Here is a 22,717-nt window from a genome sequence, read left to right on the forward strand (position 1 = left end):
ATCTAATCCTGTCTTCAAGATCTCTATGGGAGCAATATGTATGGAGTTGTGTTGTATTCTTAGACTCATCATTTAAAGCTATTTCTTGAAACTTTGTAAGTGGGCTTTCTCTGAATAGTTTACACTTGTCTTCAAGTGTCTGCCAGTTCAGTTCTTTCAACAAAGTTTACTTCTATTTTCAAGTGTCTGCCAGTTCAGTTCTTTTAACATCTCTGTGACACTCTACCATGGATCAAACAAACCTGTGACCATCTGTGCTGTTTTTCCCTGTGACCATCTGTGCTGTTTTTCTCTATAGAGCCTTGTATGCACCCTACACACCATCAGCTACCTGGGTAGCTACCTCTGATGTGTAGAACACACCTGACCTATTTAAGGGGACCCTACTGTTCTGTACCCTTTGGTGCAAGTCTAGTAAGTCACAGCCCAGCTTGTCACAAAACCAGCAGAGACTCTGGTTCAAGTCTTCCACTTGACTCGGAATAAGGGGGTCATGATCTGTTGTGAGGACAATGCTGCATATCATAAACTTCATTGAAACTCCATGAGCAAGTCTGGTATTCTTAACCTTCTCTGCTAGTCGCTGGAATGATCCAAGTATGACTCAGAGCCTCTTCAAAATGTTGAATGAGGTCCCCAGATATACACACCCAGTGCAACTCACACACACAACCGCAGTCTCTGGCTACTGAGGCCAGACTGCAAGCAGCAGTGCGTGATGGGAGAGGAAACCAGGTGTTGGGGGTAAGGAGGAGGCTGGTGCGAGGGGGAGGGATAGCAGGGTAACAGCACTTTACCATTTCCCAACAACTCCCAGCAATGAAGTATACACAAGCTCAGGCACAGAACCACTACAAACTAGAATGGTCAAACTTAGGGCAAGATATGGAAAACACATACTCCACACCAGACCAGACATGGAGGATATTCTCACCATAAATGGAAGAGAATACAGAAAACCTAAGTACAAATACATTCCACCATCACGCACAATAGCCCAAACACAGCCAAAACATTCCCTGACCTCATCCCAATCCTGCAACCCTAATTGCAAACCAACAACACCAACTCACATTGACGAAATACTAACAGATTAACCACACACACACACACACACACGCACACGCACACACACGCACACGCACACAAACAAACCACCACAAGAATCTAAACAACACCAAACACTGCTCACCCCCTCTCAGGATAAAACAGGATAAATACTGTAATACATATATTGATGATATGAATATAATAGATGGAAACATTCTACGTGGGAAAAATATATCTAAAAACAAAGATGATGCAACTTACCAAACGGAAGCGTTGGCATGTTGATAAACACACACACAAACACAAACACACACACAAAATTCAAGCTTTCACAACCAATGGTTGCTTCATCAGGAAAGAGGGAAGGAGAGGGAAAGACGAAAGGATGTGGGTTTTAAGGGAGAGGGTAAGGAGTCATACCAATCCCGGGAGCAGAAAGACTTACCTTAGGGGGAAAAAAAGGACAGGTATACACTCGCACACACACACACACACATATCCATCCACACATATACAGACACAAGCAGACATTTGTAAAGGCAAAGAGTTTGGGCAGAGATGTCAGTCGAGGCAGAAGTACAGAGGCAGAGATGTTGTTGAATGACACGTGAGGTATGAGCGGCGGCAACTTGAAATTAGCGGAGGTCGAGGCCTGGTGGGTAACAGGAAGAGAGGATATACTGAAGGGCAAGTTCCCATCTCCGGAGTTCTGACAGGTTGGTGTTAGTGGGAAGTATCCAGATAACCCGGACGGTGTAAAGATGTGCTGACCGTGCACCAAGGCATGTTCAGCCTCAGTGTGATCCTCATTACCAACAAACACTGTCTGCCTGTGTCCATTCATGCAAATGGACAGTTTGTTGCTGGTCATTCCCACATAGAAAGCTTCACAGTGTAGGCAGGTAAGTTGGTAAATCACGTCGGTGCTTTCACACGTGGCTCTGCCTTTGATCGTGTACACCTTCCGAGTTACACTACTGGAGTAGGTGGTGGTGGGAGGGTGTGTGGGACAGGTTTTACACCGGGGGCGGTTACAAGGGCAGGAGCCAGAGGGTAGGGAAGGTGGTTTGGGGATTTCATAGGGATGAACCAAGAGGTTACGAAGGTTAGGTGGATGGCAGAAAGACACTCTTGGTGGAGTGGGGAGGATTTCATGAAGGATGGATCTCATTTCAGGACAGGATTTGAGGAAGTCGTATCCCTGCTGGAGAGCCACATTTAGAGTCTCATCCAGTCCCAGAAAGTATCCTGTCACAGGTGGGGCACTTTTGGGGTTCTTCTGTGGGAGGTTCTGGGTTTGAGGGGATGAGGAAGTGGCTCTGGTAATTTGCTTCTGTACCAGGTCGGGAGGGTAGTTGCGGGATGCAAAAGCTGTTTTCAGGTTGTTGGTGTAATGATTCAGGGATTCTGGACTGGAACAGATTCGTTTGCCACGAAGACCTAGGCTGTAGGGAAGGGACCATTTGATGTGGAATGGGTGGCAGCTGTCATAATGGAGGTACTGTTGCTTGTTGGTGGATTCGATGTGGACGGATGTGTGAAGCTAGCCATTGGACAGATGGGGGTCAACGTCAAGGAAAGTGGCGTGGGATTTGGAGTAGGACCAGGTGAATCTGATGGAACCAAAGGAGTTGAGGTTGGAGAGGAAATTCTGGAGTTCTTCTTCACTGTGAGTCCAGATCATGAAGATGTCATCAATAAATCTGTACCAAACTTTGGGTTGGCAGATCTGGGTAACCAAGAAGGCTTCCTCTAAGCGACCCATAAATAGTTTGGCGTACGAGGGTGCTATCCTGGTACCCATGGCTGTTCCCTTTAATTGTTGGTATGTCTGGCCTTCCAAAGTGAAGAAGTTGTGAGTCAGGATGAAGCTGGCTAAGGTAATGAGGAAAGAGGTTTTAGGTAGGGTGGCAGGTGATTGGCGTGAAAGGAAGTGCTCCATCACAGCGAGGCCCTGGACGTGCAGAATATTTGTGTATAAGGAAGTGGCATCAATGGTTACAAGGATGGTTTCCGGGGGTAACAGACTGGGTAAGGATTCCAGGCATTCAAGACCTCACCTGTCATTCAACAACATCTCTGCCTCTGTACTTCCGCCTCGACTGACATCTCTGCCCAAACTCTTTGCCTTTACAAGCTTGTGTCTGTATATGTGCGGATGGATATGTGTGAGTGTGCGAGTGTATACCTGTCCTTTTTTCCCCCTAAGGTAAGTCTTTCCGCTCCCGGGATTGGAATGACTCCTTACCCTCTCCCTTAAAACCCACATCCTTTCGTCTTTCCCTCTCCTTCCCTCTTTCCTGATGAAGCAACCATTGGTTGCGAAAGCTTGAATTTTGTGTGTGTGTTTGTGTTTGTTTGTGTGTCTATCAACATGCCAACGCTTTCGTTTGGTAAGTTACATCATCTTTTTTTTTACATATATGTAATACATATATCTATTTATTTGTATATATTTTAAATTAATATAAAAAAATTGTAAAGCCAGCTACGCTCGGAATCCGAAATACACAACAGATTCATTTTCTCACACCACATTATCAACCACATACATAAACATATATACATTGCATATATTTAACTTAATTACCCAGTTAATTCCTATAATGTTAACCTGTTTTTGTATTCTATATGTCTCTTCTCTTTCATCGTTACATACATTGTGTATTTTATACTTTTTCTTCTTTTATATACTTAAATTTTATTATGTTATTGTAACAGTTTTTGTTTTTTTGCTAAAAACCTGCAGTAACGAAATTGTCAACCATATATAAAAACACACTTGCAGGAAAAATAAACTGTATCAAATAAAAACCCTACGGCTGAAAAGGGACGCCAGCATGCCCTCAAACAGCCTTCCTCCTTCAGAGGAGGGGGGGGGGGGGAGGGGGAAGAAAAAAAAAACCTACCCTGCTATCCCTTCCCCTTCCCGCACCAGCCTACTACTTACCACCATCACCCAGTTGCCTCTCCCATCATGCGCTCCTGCTCGAAGTCTCGCCTCAGCAGCCAGAGACTGTGGTCATGTGTGTGAGTTGTATTTGCTTGAGTGTGTGTGTATGTTGTCTATTTTCGTTGAAGGCCTTGTCAGCTGAATGCTCACTTCCTGACATACTTTTTGTTGTGCCTATCTGTAACTCAGCATCTCCATTGCATGGTGAGTAGCAGCTATCTTTTTCATAATATTGTTGCATTCCATCCTGGATTTTCCATTGTTTGATTCAAGCCAATGTGACGCACAGATTGAACAAAATGCCAAAGAAGGAGTTTTCTGACAGTTTGACGAGGTTGTCTGAACATCTGTGCATCATACTCATTTGATGGAGAGACAATGTTGAATACATGATGCATTAAAACCACCACCTTTTTTTATTAATCCTGCCTTGAAACTTTTTGGACTGATGTAGTATGTATAAAATATTTGCCTTCTAATACAACAAGTGATTCTAAAATACTTCTGCTTGCTGTTGACACTACCTTGATAGTGAAGGACATTAAGCAAAACACAGGATACATGCCAGATAGTGTAGTTGAAGACATAAATTCATTACTTGCAGAAAATAAAATGATGGTAAATCACAGTAGCATTCAGTTTGTACTGCTTCTAACACACGCCTCAGCAAAAACTGCCATTTTCATCAAGAGAAAGGGCAAAAAAAATGTGGAAAAATTTGTGTGTCTACAAAAAGATCGATGCACAAATCATAAGAGAACTTTCAATATCATTCCTTAGCCACATATCTTGCTGAGAACCAGAGAAAATTTTGGTCTTACATAAAATCACCAAGGGGGTCAAAGGCTTCTGTCCTGTCAATCATCGACCAGTCTTGGGTGGGAACGCAAGTGAAGCCCGAGGTCTTAAATCTCTCATTCAAGAAATCATTCATGCAGGAGGATCATACATTGTTTGACCACTGCACTCCTATATGGACATTGAAATAGGCATTCCTGGTGTCGAGAAACAACTCAAAGAGTCGAAAACAAATAAGTGACCAGGTCCAGACGGAATCCCAATTCAGTTTTACGAAGAGTACTCTACAGCACTGGCTGTTTATTTAGCTTGCACTTCTCATGAATCTCTCACTCAGTGCAAAATCCCAAGTGACTATAACAAAGCACCAGTGACTCCTTTCTACAAGAAGAGTAAAAGAACAGATCCATAAAATTACAGATCCACATCCTCATCATTGGTATGCTGTAGAATTCTTGAACTTATTCTAACTTCAGATATAATAACTTTCCTGCACACAGAAAAGCTTCCACCCACGTATTAACACAGATATAGAAAGCATCACTTGTGTGGAACTCAGCTTGGCCTTTTATTGCACGATCTCCTGTGAACCATGTGTGAAGTGCAACAGGTAGATTCCATACTCCTAGATTTATAGAATGTGTTTGCCATAGTGCCCCAATGCAGACTGTTAACAAAGGTCTGAGCACATGGAACAGGTTCCCAGAAACATGAGAGGCTCAAAGACTTCTTAAGTAATAGAACCCAGTACACTGTCCTTGATGACGAGTGTTCATTGGACAATAGTACTGTCAGGAGTGCCCCAGGCAAGTGTGGTGGGGCTGCTCTTATTCTCAACATACATAAATGATCTGACAGATTGGGTGAGCAGCAATCTGTGACCGTTTGCTGATGTACATGGGAAGATATCAATAGTTGAATGACTGTGGGATACAGGATGACTTGCTTTCTAATTTGCGATTGTTATTCTAACCACCTTTTAAATAATACAAAAAGTAGTGTTTTAAGTTCTTAAAATTATATACAAACACGATTTAAATACTGAGAGTATTTGAACACAAAACTACCTTATCCTAGGAACACTAACCTGCAACAGAAAACATCCTCCAAAACCAATTTTGCACAGCAGTAATGTTGTTAACTCCTTTAGGTGTTGTCGGTTGTATATATCTGGTATTACAAGAACAGCTCTGTAGTGCTGGAAAGAAATAAAAAAAGATGAGAGATAAATTGATAACTTCAAAGTAAACATGAGTTTTATTGGTGAAATTGTTTCTTAATACTATAATAATGTAGTCATAAAGCCGCTTGCAAAACAATAAATTCACTGACAGATGGTATAACCAAATATCTAGCAATGCAGCTGAACTTTCTAATGATCCATTTTCATCAGCATGTTAAGAACTCAGCAGAGCTTATGAAAGTGTTCAAAGGGATGTATCTAGATAAGAGCGATTTCCTAGTCAGTTTCGATGTCACGTTTCTCTTAACACAGACGTCACTAGAAAACTCCACTGTAGTGCTTGACACCCACTTCAACAACATATTCAAACTGTCAACACACACATATGCCATCACTTAATTTCAATGTGGAGATTATATTCTATATACAAACAGGCAGAGTCGCTATGAGATCTCCTCTAGGTTCAGAGTGGAGGACTTTGAGGAAATAGCAATGAAAATCTACATGTATTTTGATGATACTTCCATAGGGTTGTGGGGATTGTAGGGGGGATATTCTTCATTTACAATGTGACTGGGGTCCTGGCAGCCAACTTTCCAATGTTTCCACCCCACTCTATTTTTAGTCAGAGCATACGCTTGCTTTGTTAATTTTAAATGTAAATATGCTGTGTAAGGCCAATACTATAGTACATTGAGGAAATAGTAAAAAAGTTCAACGACGCACATAATAAAATACAATTTACCGTGGAGTATGAAACTGACAATTGTTTACAGTTCCTGGACCTGAATATAAAAAAGCAGGGCAACAAACATGCGTTCTCCGTTTATAGAAAACAAACTACGACTGATGCCGTGATCCCGAATGATTCATGCCATCCGCAGGCTTATAAAGAAGCTGCCTTCCGTAGTCTCGTGCATAGGGCAGTCAATATATCTATGAGCGAAAAAGATAGGGAAACTGAAATTAATACCGTTAAGAGAATAGCGATGAATAACAGTTACAAAATAGATATGGTTAAAAAACTGTTACGGAAAAGTAATAAGCGCAAAAAGAAAAACCCTGATGGAGAGAAAGTGAAAATTATCACGATGCCATACTACGGAACAGTCTCACAAAAGATAGCAAATATTTTTAAGCCATACAATGTTAAAATAGCTTTTCAGACTAATAACCTAGTGAGGTATAGCCTTAAGCACGATATTGGCGAGAAGAGAAATAAGTTTGAAAGATCGGGAGTTTATAAGATTCAGTGCAGAACTTGTGATGCAAAATATATAGGGCAGACAGGAAGATCATTCGCGATCCGGTATAAAGAACATAAAGACGTGTTCAGGTTAGGAAATTATGACAAATCAGCTGTTGCGAACCATATATATGAAACAGGCCATCCCCTTGATAGCATAGAAGATAACATAGAAATATTGCATGTAGAAAAGAAAGGGAGGAAACTTGATTTACTAGAGGAATTCGAGATAGCTATCCATGAAAAGAAACAAAGCAATATTCTAAATGCACAAGATAATTTTAAAGAAATGAGATTTTTAGCGGGTTTTTAGAATTATTTTAGGGTAGGTATGCGACTTTAAACTTGTAGCATGTCACTGATGGAGTTGCGAGAGGCTAACGATGGCAGACCAATGCAATAAGGAAATAAGGCGCCCAATAGCATAGCGTTACCGTGAAGCACACGGCTGTAACCACGCCACAACACCTAGGCACGTCAGTCCACAACAGCTCCCGAGCCGGCACAGTGCGACAGCATACTTGGTAGCTATTGGACGGCCATCGACTTGTGTCAACAACTTCAATGTAAGACGAGGACCCACAGTCCAATATATTTTTAATTCTGTTTTACTCTATGGACTTCCCAACTATTTGTGATGGTATTTTGTCTTTTTAGTCCATTTAATTTCATGACATAGACTTTACAACCTGATGATGAGAGCATTGTCTCTTGAAACGCGTTGTTGAAATATATGTATAAGAATCGCGGTTGAATGCTAACAGTGATAACCACTATAGTAAATATGGCTCAAAGACAAATAAAAAATGAAATGTGATTTAGTTGTCCCAGTTCTAATTAACACTGAGTGACAACTGTTTTCCACCTACTGGCATTTGTTGCCCCATGAAAGGCACAGCCATATGTAAAAGCAGCTACATTATATATCAACCTTATTGCAACTAGTGCACAGTATTCTACATAAGTATTACCACAAACTATCAATTCTGAAGTATGGCACTGCCAAATTGTGGTCAAAGACCAACTAGGCCATCCTGTTGTTGAGGATGTTGCACAACAAAACCTGGTTGACTTTAACAGTTGCTTCACAATCTGTGCCACTTGGTTTCTACCCTTGAATAACAGCTTTCCTGAGTTGTGTAAATGGTAAGTCATGACATTCTTTGTTCCTATAACCCACCTGGTGTCAATCTCTGCTGGTTCTGGCCTCCTACTCACCCTCCCCTAACCTTCTGTTCCCATATCATTCCAACTGCTATTCCCACACTGAGCTTTCACAGTGTTCTCCCCAGCAGGCTTCTCCTGTTCCCTTCATATAATTACTTTCTATCACCTTGTATTTTCCTTTATAGCAAATGGTTAGGGTGAGGGGGGAACAGTGAACAGCTTTTCGTCTACCTTAAAAAAAAGATTCCTTATCGATCACAGTAAGGAACGATTCTAATTAAGGATTGTGATTCGGTTCACAACTTCCGCCCCTATGTCAAAGTAGTATGACAGTTGTATTTGAAGTTCTTGATGTGGCAGAGATATGTGTTTTAAGGTCAAAATGCACTTTTTTTACAGTGAATAAATTCCATCCTCAAGGTATGATTCATGAAAATCTACAAAATATTCATTTACTGCTGCTGTTAACTACTTCATTACACTTAGATTTTTCTCCTCTCACATTGTTTTAGATGCGGAGCTAGGGAAAGTCTGGAAGTGCCAAATCTAAACAATAGTTGTGATGTTCCAAAACTTTATATTTCAGATCCCTCAGTTTTGCTACTGCCAATGCATTTTTCATTGCCCCAATGAAACATGATATTCTTTCTGATACATTGCTAACATATGTCTTCATCCAGTTAGTCACTGAGGACTTTCATACTGAGACAAATTACACAAGTTCAGTAACTGATCAACAATACAGCTATTTTTGAAATGCTTTTTAAAACTGGGAAAAATAGTAAGTTAAAAGAAGAGAGTTAAGTGATCCTTATTAAGAGCTTAAATGAATAGCTAACTGACATGACAAAATTATGACACAACAGTTTGTAGAACGTGATGTTGAATAAGGAAAGTTTTAGAAGTTTTAAATTTACAATATATGGTAGATCTATTTGGAATCCTTTTCATGTTATTTTGTTCTTCCACTAATGAGCCTACATGGGCAGGATACAAAAAAGCCGCCAAGGCAATAATTTGTTTAATAACAATTAGTGCTAATTCAAAAGTATTTATAATGTTGCAAGAGTTGAAGAGAATCGCTTAGACACCAGGTAGCCAAGGCAGCCACTGTAGAACACTGCAATCTTTTGACTGCCAAAGAAAAATTAAAAGGGAGAGGAGGGGGGGGGGGGGTTGTCTCCTGTCAACTTTACTCACAAGGCCCCAAATCCCTTAAGTAGAACAACTCAACAAGAAAAAATAAATACTAAATAAGAAGATATTAATGTAATCTCTTTTTATGGCTCTAAGGGTTTTGTTTGGAAATAGTATCACAGCTGCAGCATGTCACAGATGGTAAACTGAAGTTAGAAAAGGTACAGCTGATGACGGGTATACATTTTCACATGGGTAATTGTCTGATATAAGCTGCCCACTCCAGCTATCAGCTTTATGGACAAGAGGACAACACAAACCCTCAAAGTATGTGTGAAATTTGATTAGCTTCATTAGTTCATATACACTACCTTGCATGAATTCAACACACAGAGGGATGTGGTGTGTGCCTATGAGGGATGTGGTGTGTGCCTATTTACTACGGAAAAGTATAATAATTAGTAGAGATATAGCACTGCAAGGGTAATAGAAATTTAGTGATTTTTATGACACTATGATTGAGACTATTAAGACAACAAACTTTTCAAAAGAAACAGTACACATGAAGAAAAATGTAAAGTGTTACAAGATGAAGCACCTATCAGATATTAATCAGAATTTGTGGAAATGTTCATCACATAACATGTATTAAATTATTCAACTTTCATTCCATTGGAACTGATGTCTATCACCAACCAACACCAGTATTTGGTGTGAACTTCCCCTCCTAAAGGTACAAATACTTGCTTATATTTGTTGTGGTATGGAAGCAAATAGTCTCCAAATGTCATCTTAAAGAATTTTTTGCTATGCCTGAAACACATGCTGTGTCAGTTCTTGAAGACTGATGCCTGAAAGTATTAAAGCATATGTCTTCCCACAGCATCCCACAGAGGCCCTATAGGAGGTAAATCAGGAGATTGGGCAAGCCAGTCTAGGACCCACACATTTCTCATGGCATTCACACTGTATTATGCCATTTGGTACCCTAATCATGAAGAAAATTACAACTGGGTTTACCATTCTTGCCACATATTATCAAGTGTTCAGCCTCCCTTCACCAATTACTGTATCAGTCCCCACACACCCCAGATTCCAGGAGTTGCAGGTGTACCGTCTCAGGAACTGCCACTTCTGACCCTTTTCATCAGAAAATCTTTGATGAATTGGCCCAATTTGACAGCAACAAACACAATCAAAACCCACTGCTGAATATCATAGAATATCACTCCATATCCCAGTACTCTACTCTATCTTTGTTGTCTGTGGTACTGTGTCAGCAGCAAAACAACACACAGCAATTCGAGATCTCAATCCATATTCCCGTAATCTGTTGCCGATGATTCACTGTGACACTGTGTAAACTCTGCTTGGATTTCACTTGTCATCCATCTAACTGTCATGGCCCAGTTGAATGGCCCTTCTGGAAGAACCCATGCTTACTCTTTATGTCACACTGTTGTCCTGAATGCATCTCATCATCACTCATTCTGCAGTCATTTCCCTAGTGCCACTTGTCTGTGTGGTCTATCAGTATGATGTTCCCGTGTCTCTCAGGCTATGGATCTGACCTTTCTCAAAGCCCGAAAGATTATGTTAAGCTGTACGGCACATCCTATCGGAACCCATTGTTGTGCCCTCTACTTGGAAAGCTCCAGTTATATTAAACACACCCAACAGCTATCATTTACCCACACCATTCTTCATCTGTAGGAACGGTTTTTTTCTGTACTATACTCACATAAGAACAAAATTTCATTCAACATGTTCCATAGGCATGGAAATACTGGAGAATCAGTTTGATAGAGTTCATTCAAGGTGTTCACAATGTAACCCTTTCCACTTTCTTCAGTGTAATCTGACAGGTTCATTTAGCAAAAGTGTAAAAGTAAATTTATTAAGTATATATTTTTCTCACTAAGCAAAAATGTACAAATAAAAAAAATGTAAATGTCGTGTGACTACGGCCTCCCGTCGGGTAGACCGTTCGCTGGGTGCAAGTCTTTCGATTTGACGCCACTTCGGCAACTTGCGCGTCGATGAAAATGAAGTGATGATGATTAGGACAACACAACACCCAGTCCCTGAACGGAGAAAATCTCAGACCCGGCCAGGAATCAACACAACTGTCATACAATGTAAACGTGGAATATTATTATGACCAATGCTATGTCATGGTTTCTCCTTCACTTGTTCATTCTACATCTAATTTCACCGAAGGGTTGCCATAATGGAATTGTGAGAACTGTAACAAGAGCAGGCATTAAAATGTTTCAGTTTCAAATTATTTATTTATTTATTATCTTACCAGAACATAGTCGACTTATCAACACCAATTTTATTATTGTCTGGCAGGTGTTATTTAGAAGTATATTCAAACAGCAACTGTGAAATTATCACCACTGATATAATTAAGGAATATACTATTCACAGGCAGTATTAGAAAGATACAAAGTATCAACTGTTGTTGTCATGGTCTACAGTCCAAAGACTGGTTTGATGCTGCTCCCCCTGCTACTCTATCCCATGCAAGCCTCATCTCTCAATAACTACTGCAATCTACATCCTTCTCAATCTGCTTACTGTATTCACACCCTGGTCTCCCTCTACAATTTTTATTTACCTCCCCCCCCCCCCCAAACACACACACTTTCCTACAATGCTTAATTGATGACCACTTGATGTAGTGTCCTATCAATCGATCTCTTCTTTTAGTCAAGTTGGGCATAAATTTCTCGTCCCCTCAATTCTATTCAGTACCTCCTCATCAGTTACATGATCTACCCATCTAATCTTCAGCATTCTTCTGTAGCACCACATTTCAAAAGCTTCTACTCTCTTCTTGTCCAAACTGTTTATCATCCACGTTTCACTTCCATACATCACTACACACCAGACAAATACCTTCAGAAAAGCCTACTTAACACTTAAGTCTATATTTGATGTTAACAAATTTCTCTTCTTCAGAAATGCTTATCTTTCCATTGCCAGTCTACATTTTATATCCTCCCTAATTTGAGCATCATCAATTATTTTGCTGACAAATAGCAAAACCTATCTACTACTTTGAGTGCCTTGTTGCTAATCTAATTCCCTCAGCCTCATCTGATTTAATTTGACTACATTCCATTATCCTTGTTTTGCTTTTGCTGATGTCCACATTACATTCCCCTTGCAAGACAATGTCCATTCTGTTCAACTGCTCTTCCAAGTCTTCTGCTGTGTCTGACAGAATTACAATGTCACTGTCAGACCTCAAGGTTTTTATTTCTTCTCCCTGAACTTCAATGCCTCCTCCAAATTTTTCTTTGGTTTCCCTTACTGCTTGCCCAATATACAGACTGAATAACATTAGGGACAGTCTATGACCCTGGCCCTATGCCTTCTAAACTACTGCTTCCCTTTCATGTCCCTCGGCTCCCATAACTGCCATCTGGTTTCTATACAAGTTGTAATAGCCTTTTGCTCCTTTTTTTACCCCTACTACCTTCAGAATTTCAAAGAGAGTATTACAGTCAATGTTGTCAAAAACTTTCTCTGAGTCTAAAACTGCTATAAAAGTAGGTTTGCCTTCCCTTGACCTTTCTTCTAAGATAAGTCATAGGGTTAGTATTACCTTGCATGCTCCTACATTTCTCTGAAATCCACATTGATCTTCCCCAACATCAGCTTCTACCAGTTTTTCCATTCTTCTGTAAAGAATTTGTGTCAGTGTTTTCCAACCATGACTTATTGAACTAATAGTTCAGTAATTTTCACATCTGTCAGCAACTGCTTTCTTTCGAATTGGAATTGTTATACTCTTCTTGGAGTCTGAAGGTATTGCCTGTCTCATACATCTACTTTCAACTTAAGGCTTTCAGTGCTCTGTCACATTATTCTCGCAGTACCATATCTCCCATTTCATCTTCATCTATGTCCTCTTCCATTTTTATAAAACTACATTCAAGTTCATCTCCCTAGCAGAGACCCTCTACATACTCCTTCCACATTTCAGCTTTCCCTTCTTTGCTTAGTACTGGTTTACCATCTGATTTCTTGATATTCACACAGGTACAGCTGATTCTCTTTTCTTTCTCCAAAAGTCTCTTTAATATTCCTGTAGGTGGCATCTATCTTTCCCATAGTGAAATATGCTTCTAAACCCTTACATTTGCCCTCTAGCCATTCCAGCTTAGCCTTTTTGACTTCCTGTCAATCTCATTCTTTAGACATTTGTTTTCCCTTTTGCTGGTTTTATTTCCTGCATTTTCATATTTTCTTCTTTCATCAATTAAACTCAGTACATCCTGTGTTATCAAAGGATTTCTCCTAGGCCGTGTCCTTTTACCTATTTCATCCTCCATTGCCTTCATTATTTCATATCTTAAACTACCCATTTGTCTCCTACAGTATTTCTTTCCCCTGTTCTAGACAACCATTGCCTAATGCTCCCTCTGAAACTCTCAACAACCTCTGGTACTTTCAACTCATCCAGGTCCTATCTCCTTAACTTCCTATCTTTATGAAATTTCTTCAGTTTTAATCTAAAGTCCATAACCAATAAATTGTGGTCAGAGTCTTCTTTCATGATTCTTAAACCTTTAATTGCAGTTGACTTCTGCAGAAGTCCACTGTAATTGGACCTTGCAGATAGTGGATTGCTGTAGGTTGCCTGGGAAAGAGACATTCCTTCTGGCGGACTGCTGTCGCAGTAAAGCCTGCTCTGTGTATTTACCATTTTGCTAAACTACACTACTGGCCATTAAAATTGCTACACCATGAAGATGATGTGCTACAGACGCGAAATTTAACCGACAGGAAGAAGATGCTGTGATATGCAAATGATTAGCTTTTCAGAGCATTCACACAAGTTTGGCGCCGGTGGCGACACCTACAACGTGCTAACATGAGGAAAGTTTCCAACCGATTTCTCATACACAAACAGCAGTTGACCATTGTTGCCTGGTGAAATGTTGTTGTGATGGCTCGTGTAAGGAGGAGAAGTGCGTACCATCACGTTTTCGACTTTGATAAAGGTTGGACTGTAGCTTATCGCGATTGTGGTTTATCATATCGCGACATTGCTGCTCGCGTCGGTCGAGATCCAATGACTGTTAGCAGAATATGGAATCGGTGGGTTCAGGAGGGCAATACGGAATGCCGTGCTGGATCCCAATGGTCTTGTATCACTAGCGGTCGAGATGACAGGCACCTTATCTGCATGGCTGTAAAGGATCGTGCATCCACGTCTCAATCCCTGAGTCAACAGATGGGGACGTTTGCAAGACAACAACCATCTGCACAAACAGTTTGACAACGTTTGCAGCAGCATGAACTATCAGCTCGGAGACCGTGGCTGCGGTTACCCTTGACGCTGCATCACAGACAGGAGTGCCTGCGATGGTGTACTCAACGGCGAACCTGGGTGCACGAATGGCAAAACATCATTTTTTCGGATGAATCCTGGTTCTGTTTACAGCATCATGATGGTCGCATCCGTGTTTGGCGACATCGCGGTGAACGCACACTGGAAGCGTGTATTCGTCATCACCATACTGGCATATCACCCGGCGTGATGGTATGGTGTGCCATTGGTTACATGTCTCGGTCACCTCTTGTTCACATTGACGGCACTTTGAACAGTGGACGTTACATTTCAGATGTGCTACGACCCGTGGCTCTGCCCTTCATTCGATCCCTGCGAAACCCTACATTTCAGTAGGATAATGCACGACCGCATGTTGCAGGTACTGTATGGGCCTTTCGGATACAGAAAATGTTCGGCTGCTGCCCTGGCCAGCACATTCTCCAGATCTTTCACCAATTGAAAACGTCTGGTCAATGGTGGCCGAGCAATTGGCTCGTCACAATACGCCAGTCACTACTCTTGATGAACTGTGGTATCGTGTTGAAGTTGCACGGGCAGCTCTACCTGTATACGCCATCCAAGCTCTGTTTGACTCAACGCCCAGGCATATCAAGGCTGTTATTACAGCCAGAGGTGGTGGTTCTGGGTACTGATTTCTCAGGATCTATGCACCCAAATTGCATGAAAATGTAATCACATGTCAGTTCTAGTATAATATATTTGGCCAATGAATATCCGTTTATCATCTGCATTTCTTATGGTGAAGCAATTTTAATGGCCAGTAGTGTAAATTGTTGTGCAAGCAATGTCCTTAGTGTTATCTAATGGGCTTTATGAATATTTTTTGTACAGCAATGTATTGCTACTAGGTATTGTGGGCATTCACTTAGCACTATGGTACATGCAAATGATTTTGGGCATTTAGTTAGTAGTGTAGTGTGCATAGAGGCACATCTGTATTGCCTCCTTTCTCTGCTGTAGAAATACTATTTTCGTGTAAGATTTTATTTTGAAAATGAGCGAACTGTTTTACTCAGCCAAAAAAGCCTTGAAACTGCTACTAGACAGTGATTTTGAGGTCAGCAGTGATAATGAATCTGACTGATTCATTACCATAAGCAAGTATGCAGTCGAGAATCGTCCATCCAGGGTGCTTAGCCAGCCAGCCGCATCTCCCATCGTTAAAAGTTAAACCAAGTGTTAACAATGAGAAAATTATGCTCAATGCAAAATTCTACCAAGTGGCTTCCTCTTTCATTCCCTACCCCCAGTCCATATATATCTATCATTTTTCCTTATCTTCCTTTTCCTACTATTGAATTCTAGTCTCCCATTGCAATTAAATTTCGGTCTCCCTTAATCTCTTCACTGCCTGTGGAGCTTGTTGGCATATAAACTTGTACTACTGTGGTAGGTGTAGGCTTCATGTCTATCTTGGCTACGATAATGTGTCCACTATGCTGTTCATAGCAACTTACCTGCATTCCTGTTTTCTTATTCATTATTAAACCTACTCCAGCATTGCCCCTATGTGAATTTGAATCTACAACCTTGTATTCACTTGATTAGAAGTGTGGCTTCAGTTGCCTGAGACTGCAGTCGTATGTATGTGAGTTACGTTTGGGTTTGTGTGTGTGTGTGTGTGTGTGTGTGTGGTCTATTTTTGACAAAGGGATTTTGGCCGAAAGATTTATTTGTGAGAATCTTCTTGTTGTGCCTATCTGCGACTCAGCATCTCCACTAAACGGTGAGTGTCAACTTTCCTTTTCATAATATTGTTACTTTCTATCCTGGATTTTCCATGGTTTGATCAAAAATCCTGTTCCTCCTGGCACCAAATTTCACTAATTTCTATTACATCTAACCTCAAGCTACCTGTTGCCCTTTTTAAATTTTCTGATCTATCTGCCCAATTAAGGGATCTAACATTCCATGCTCTGATCCACAGAACGGCAGTATTGTTTCTCCCAATGACATCATCCTCCTGAGCAGCCCCCACGCAGATATCCAAATTGGGGACACTTTACCTCTGCAATTTTTTACCCAAGAAGATGTCAACATCATTTAACCACACAGTAGAGCTGCTCGCCCTCAGGAAAAATTAAAGCTGTAGTTTCCCCTTGCCTTCACCCATTTGCAGTACCAGCACACAGCATGGCAGTTTTTGTTAGTGATACAAGGATATGTCAGTCAGTCATTAAGACTTTCAGCCATTTGCAGTACCAGTACACAAGCAAGGCTGTTTTGGTTAATGCTACAAGGCCAGCTCAGTCAATCATTAAGACTGCTGCCTTTGCAACTATTGAAAAGGCTGCTGCCCCTCTTCACGAATCACATGTTTGTCTGGCCTCTCAATAGATACCCCTCTGTTGTGGTTGCATCTACAGTACAGCTATCTGTATCACTGAGGCACACAAGGCACCCCACTAAAGGCCCATGGTGGTGGGGTGTGGAGTATCAATTACAGTAAATAATACACAGATATGTTGGCAATGTAATGGAAAATATCATCATCTCACTTACCCGTAAATCCTTAAGTGGGATATCTAATCTGTTTTTAATTATCCAACTCCAAATTGTCTCCAGGTCAGCTAAGACACCACTCATTGAACCACCAGGACCAGCATGAATATTTAGATCCCCACGTCTGTAGGGGAAGTGAATATTGTAATCCAAATTTGGATTTATGTGCATTACCTGAAAACAATGTAAATCTACTTATAAAAATACATGGAAAGGTATCAAAAAAGCTGACAGCACATAAGCTTGTTTAATAAAGCAAAAATCTCTACAAAATTAAATTCAAATATATTTAAAAAGTCAAAACTTAACTAATGGAAATGAAAATTATTATCAATTAAACTGTCAGCAATAAAATACAGTGAAACAGGCATTAAAAGTTTGTCTATTCTATCAAATATTTTCAAGCCAGTACAACTGCAACAAAATTAAACTATCCATAAACAGAGGTCACATACAACACAGATGTAAAAGTACTGTACATTTACTTTTGTAGAAGATGTAAAAATGTTTTAAAAATCTGATTTGGACATAATTCTGGTTGTCTATTATTGAAGACACAACAAAACACACATTCATTATGTGCAAAGAAAACTTGTACCTGTCATGGTTACAGAAGTGCATTGTGATACTGTCCTCACACTGTTTGTTTTTTAACTCCTTCTGTTTTCCATTCATTCACTCATTCATTCATTCATTGTGTTTCACAGATACCACCAAGAAGGATGACCTTCATGGATGTGGAACAAATCAAAGTATGCATTAACAAAAGACAATCAAATCATACAATCTCAAACTGTACAATGCATAAACAATAAACTACCACTATTCAACTTAATGCAGTTTATGGTTGTATCAGCTAAATGTAAGTAGATTAGAGAGAAATCCATTGTTTTAAAAGAAGTTGCTGCTTCCTCAGGTGCATTAAGCAACTGCTCTTGATCTTAAAGTTGTAACTTAATATTCACTTGATTAACATTGGTATTTTACAAAGAAATATTATCTAGATTTGTAACAACAGAAGCCTGTTTACACAACATTATTACGTGTCATGTAGCTGTACAATGAATACTTCTGCTTTCCATGTAGTGAACCAGAATCTAAACAAACAGATAATTTGAAGGGTATACCTATCACACGAATATAACCAACTAATGTGCCATATATACAATAGATGCTTCAAACAACCAGTTTCAAAATTGGGAAATAAACATGCTTATTCGTCATTTTTGTTACGGCATAAAGTCAAGCACCCCCCCCATGAACCATGGACCTTGCCGTTGGTGGGGAGGCTTGCGTGCCTCAGCGATACAGATGGCCGTACCGTAGGTGCAACCACAACGGAGGGATATCTGTTGAGAGGCCAGACAAACATGTGGTTCCTGAAGAGGGGCAGCAGCCTTTTCAGTAGTTGCAGGGGCAACAGTCCGGATGATTGACTGATCTGGCCTTGTAACATTAACCAAAACGGCCTTGCTGTGCTGGTACTGCGAACGGCTGAAAGCAAGGGGAAACTACAGCCGTAATTTTTCCCGAGGACATGCAGCTTTACTGTATGATTAAATGATGATGGCGTCCTCTTGGGTAAAATATTCTAGAGGTAAAATAGTCCCCCATTCGGATCTCCGGGCGGGGACTACTCAAGAGGACATTGTTATCAGGAGAAAGAAAACTGGCGTTCTACGGATCGGAGCGTGGAATGTCAGATCCCTTAATCGGGCAGGTAGGTTAGAAAATTTAAAAAGGGAAATGGATAGGTTAAAGTTAGATATAGTGGGAATTAGTGAAGTTCGGTGGCAGGAGGAACAAGACTTTTGGTCAGGTGATTACAGGGTTATAAATACAAAAACAAACAGGGGTAATGCAGGAGTAGGTTTAATAATGAATAAAAAACTAGGAGTGCGGGTTAGCTACTACAAACAGCATAGTGAACGCATTATTGTGACCAAGATAGACACAAAGCCCATGCCTACTACAGTAGTACAAGTTTATATGACAACTAGCTCGGCAGATGATGAAGAAATTGATGAAATGTATGACGAGATAAAAGAAATTACTCAGGTAGTGAAGGGAGACGAAAATTTAATAGTCATGGGTGACTGGAATTCGAGAGTAGGAAAAGGGAGAGAAGGAAACATAGTAGGTGAATATGGATTGGGGGGAAGAAATGAAAGAGGAAGCCGTCTGGTAGAATTTTGCGCAGAGCATAACTTAATCATAGCTAACACTTGGTTCAAGAATCATAAAAGAAGGTTGTATACCTGGAAGAATCCTGGAGATACTAAAAGGTATCAGATAGATTATATAATGGTAAGACAGAGATTTAGGAACCAGGTTTTAAATTGTAAGACATTTCCAGGGGCAGATGTGGATTCTGACCACAATATAATGGTTATGAACTGCAGATTGAAACTGAAGAAACTGCAAAAAGGTGGGAATTTAAGGAGATGGGACCTGGATAAACTGAAAGAACCAGAGGTTGTAGAGAGTTTCAGGGAGAGCATAAGGGAACAATTGACAGGAATGGGGGAAAGAAATACAGTAGAAGAAGAATGGGTAGCTCTGAGGGATGAAGTAGTGAAGGCAGCAGAGGATCAAGTAGGTAAAAAGACGAGGGCTAATAGAAATCCTTGGGTAACAGAAGAAATATTGAATATAATTGATGAAAGGAGAAAATACAAAAATGCAGTAAATGAAGCAGACAAAAAGGAATACAAACGTCTTAAAAATGAGATTCACAGGAAGTGCAAAATGGCTAAGCAGGGATGGCTAGAGGACAAATGTAAGGATGTAGAGGCTTGTCTCACTAGGGGTAAGATAGATACTGCCTACAGGAAAATTAAAGAGACCTTTGGAGAGAAGAGAACCACTTGTATGAATATCAAGAGCTTAGATGGCAACCCAGTTCTAAGCAAAGAAGGGAAGGCAGAAAGGTGGAAGGAGTATATACGAGGTGTGGCTAGAAAAAAACCGGACTAGTATTGGTGAAACAATAAAACGAATGCAATAAGGCTGAAAGTCGCGTGACCTGTCACGTGACTCTCGCTCCGCCTGCTGCTCGAGTTTCATCTGCCTCCTGCACTCAGTCTGCCCGTGGCGTCTGTTTTAAGTAGTTGACGTTATGTCTGTGTGTCGGAAAATGTTGAGCGTACAGAAAGAACAGCGTGTTAACATCAAATTTTGTTTCAAACTAGGAAAATTTGCAAGTGAAACGTTTGTAATGTTACAACAAGTGTACGGCGATGATTGTTTATCGCGAACACAAGTGTTTGAGTGGTTTAAACGATTTAAAGATGGCCGCGAAGACACCAGTGATGACACTCGCACTGGCAGACCATTGTCAGCAAAAACTGATGCAAACATTGAAAAAATCGGTAAACTTGTTCGACAAGATCGCCGTTTAACAATCAGAGCAGTGTCTGAGTTAACAGGAGTTGACGAGGAAAATGTTAGGCAGATTCTTCATGAAAGTTTCAACATGAACAAAGTGTGTTCAAAAATGGTTCCAAAGTGTCTCACAATTGAACAGAAGGAACGCCGAAGAATGATTTGTTCTGACATCCTGAAAAACATTGAAAGTGATCCCACCTTCTTACAAAATGTTATTACTTGTGATGAATCGTGGTTTTTTACTTACGATCCCGAAACTAAACGCCAATCGATGCATTGGAAAACTCCTGGTTCTCCACGACAAAAAAAAGCACGAATGTCAAAATCGAAATTCAAGGCAATGATGATTGTTTTTTTTTGACATCAAAGGGATTGTGCACATTGATTGGGTACCAGAGGGACAAACAGTGAATCAGCATTACTACATTAGCGTCCTGGCTACCCTACGTGAGCGAGTACAGAGAAAACGGAACGATTTGTGGAGAAAAAAGTCATGGATCCTTCACCAAGACAATGCCCCAGCTCACAGTGCGTTGTCAGTGAAAACGTTTTTGGGAAAACACAACATTCCCATCTTAGATCATCCACCCTACTCACCTGATTTGGCCCCCCGTGACTTTTTTCTTTTCCCTAAAGTCAAGTCAGCTTTGAAAGGAACTAGATTTGAGACTGTTGAAGCAGTAAAAGAAAAAGCAATGGAAGTAATGTATGGACTTACCGAAAATGATCTGCAGCATTACTATGAACAGTGGAAAATTCGTATGGAGCGGTGTAGAGACCGAGGAGGAGAGTACATTGAAGGAGATAACATGAAATTGTAAATAAATGTTTTTTCCAGCATCAGTCCGGTTTCTTTCTAGCCGCACCTCGTAGAGGGTTTATACAAGGACGATGTACTTGAGGACAATATTATGGAAATGGAAGAGGATGTAGATGAAGATGAAATGGGAGATAAGATACTGCGTGAAGAGTTTGACAGAGCACTGAAAGACCTGAGTCGAAACAAGGCCCCGGGAGTAGACAACATTCCATTAGAACTACTGACAGCCTTGGAAGAGTCAGTCATGACAAAACTCTACCATCTGGTGAGCAAGATGTATGAGACAGGCGAAATACCCACAGACTTCAAGAAGAATATAATAATTCCAATCCCAAAGAAAGCAGGTGTTGACAGGTGTGAAAATTACCGAACTATCAGTTTAATAAGTCACAGCTGCAAAATACTAACGCGAATTCTTTACAGACAAATGGAAAAACTAGTAGAAGCGGACCTCGGGGAAGATCAGTTTGGATTCCGTAGAAATGTTGGAACACGTGAGGCAATACTAACCTTACGACTTATCTTAGAAGAAAGATTAAGAAAAGGCAAACCTACGTTTCTAGCATTTGTAGACTTAGAGAAAGCTTTTGACAACGTTAACTGGAATACTCTCTTTCAAATTCTGAAGGTGGCAGGGGTAAAATACAGGGAGCGAAAGGCTATTTACAATTTGTACAGAAACCAGATGGCAGTTATAAGAGTCGAGGGGCATGAAAGGGAAGCAGTGGTTGGGAAAGGAGTGAGACAGGGTTGTAGCCTATCCCCGATGTTATTCAATCTGTATATTGAGCAAGCAGTAAAGGAAACAAAAGAAAAATTCAGAGTAGGTATTAAAATTCATGGAGAAGAAGTAAAAACTTTGAGGTTCGCCGATGACATTGTAATTCTGTCAGAGACAGCAAAGGACTTGGAAGAGCAGTTGAACGGAATGGACAGTGTCTTGAAAGGAGGAACATCAACAAAAGCAAAACGAGGATAATGGAATGTAGTCAAATTAAATCGGGTGATGCTGAGGGGATTAGATTAGGAAATGAGACACTTAAAGTAGTAAAGGAGTTTTGCTATTTAGGGAGTAAAATAACTGATGATGGTCGAAGTAGAGA

The 22,717-nt window shown here is 40.4% G+C and overlaps 1 protein-coding gene across 5 annotated transcripts in view; it reads right to left on the bottom strand.

The window, feature by feature from the left end:
* LOC126262924 (actin-related protein 8) overlaps nucleotides 1-22,717 on the bottom strand; it is a 186,763-nt gene that overhangs the window by 128,573 nt on the left and 35,473 nt on the right. For all 5 annotated transcript variants that reach the window (XM_049959847.1, XM_049959849.1, XM_049959845.1 and 2 more), the window contains 2 exons: nucleotides 17,408-17,581; nucleotides 5,889-5,999 (listed from right to left, as the gene is read on the bottom strand). In XM_049959847.1, coding sequence (XP_049815804.1) covers nucleotides 5,889-5,999; nucleotides 17,408-17,581 — 285 coding nt within the window. The remainder of the gene's footprint in view (nucleotides 1-5,888; nucleotides 6,000-17,407; nucleotides 17,582-22,717) is intronic.

Source organism: Schistocerca nitens, chromosome 6 (assembly GCF_023898315.1).
Source record: "Schistocerca nitens isolate TAMUIC-IGC-003100 chromosome 6, iqSchNite1.1, whole genome shotgun sequence".
Lineage (NCBI taxonomy): Eukaryota > Metazoa > Arthropoda > Insecta > Orthoptera > Acrididae > Schistocerca > Schistocerca nitens.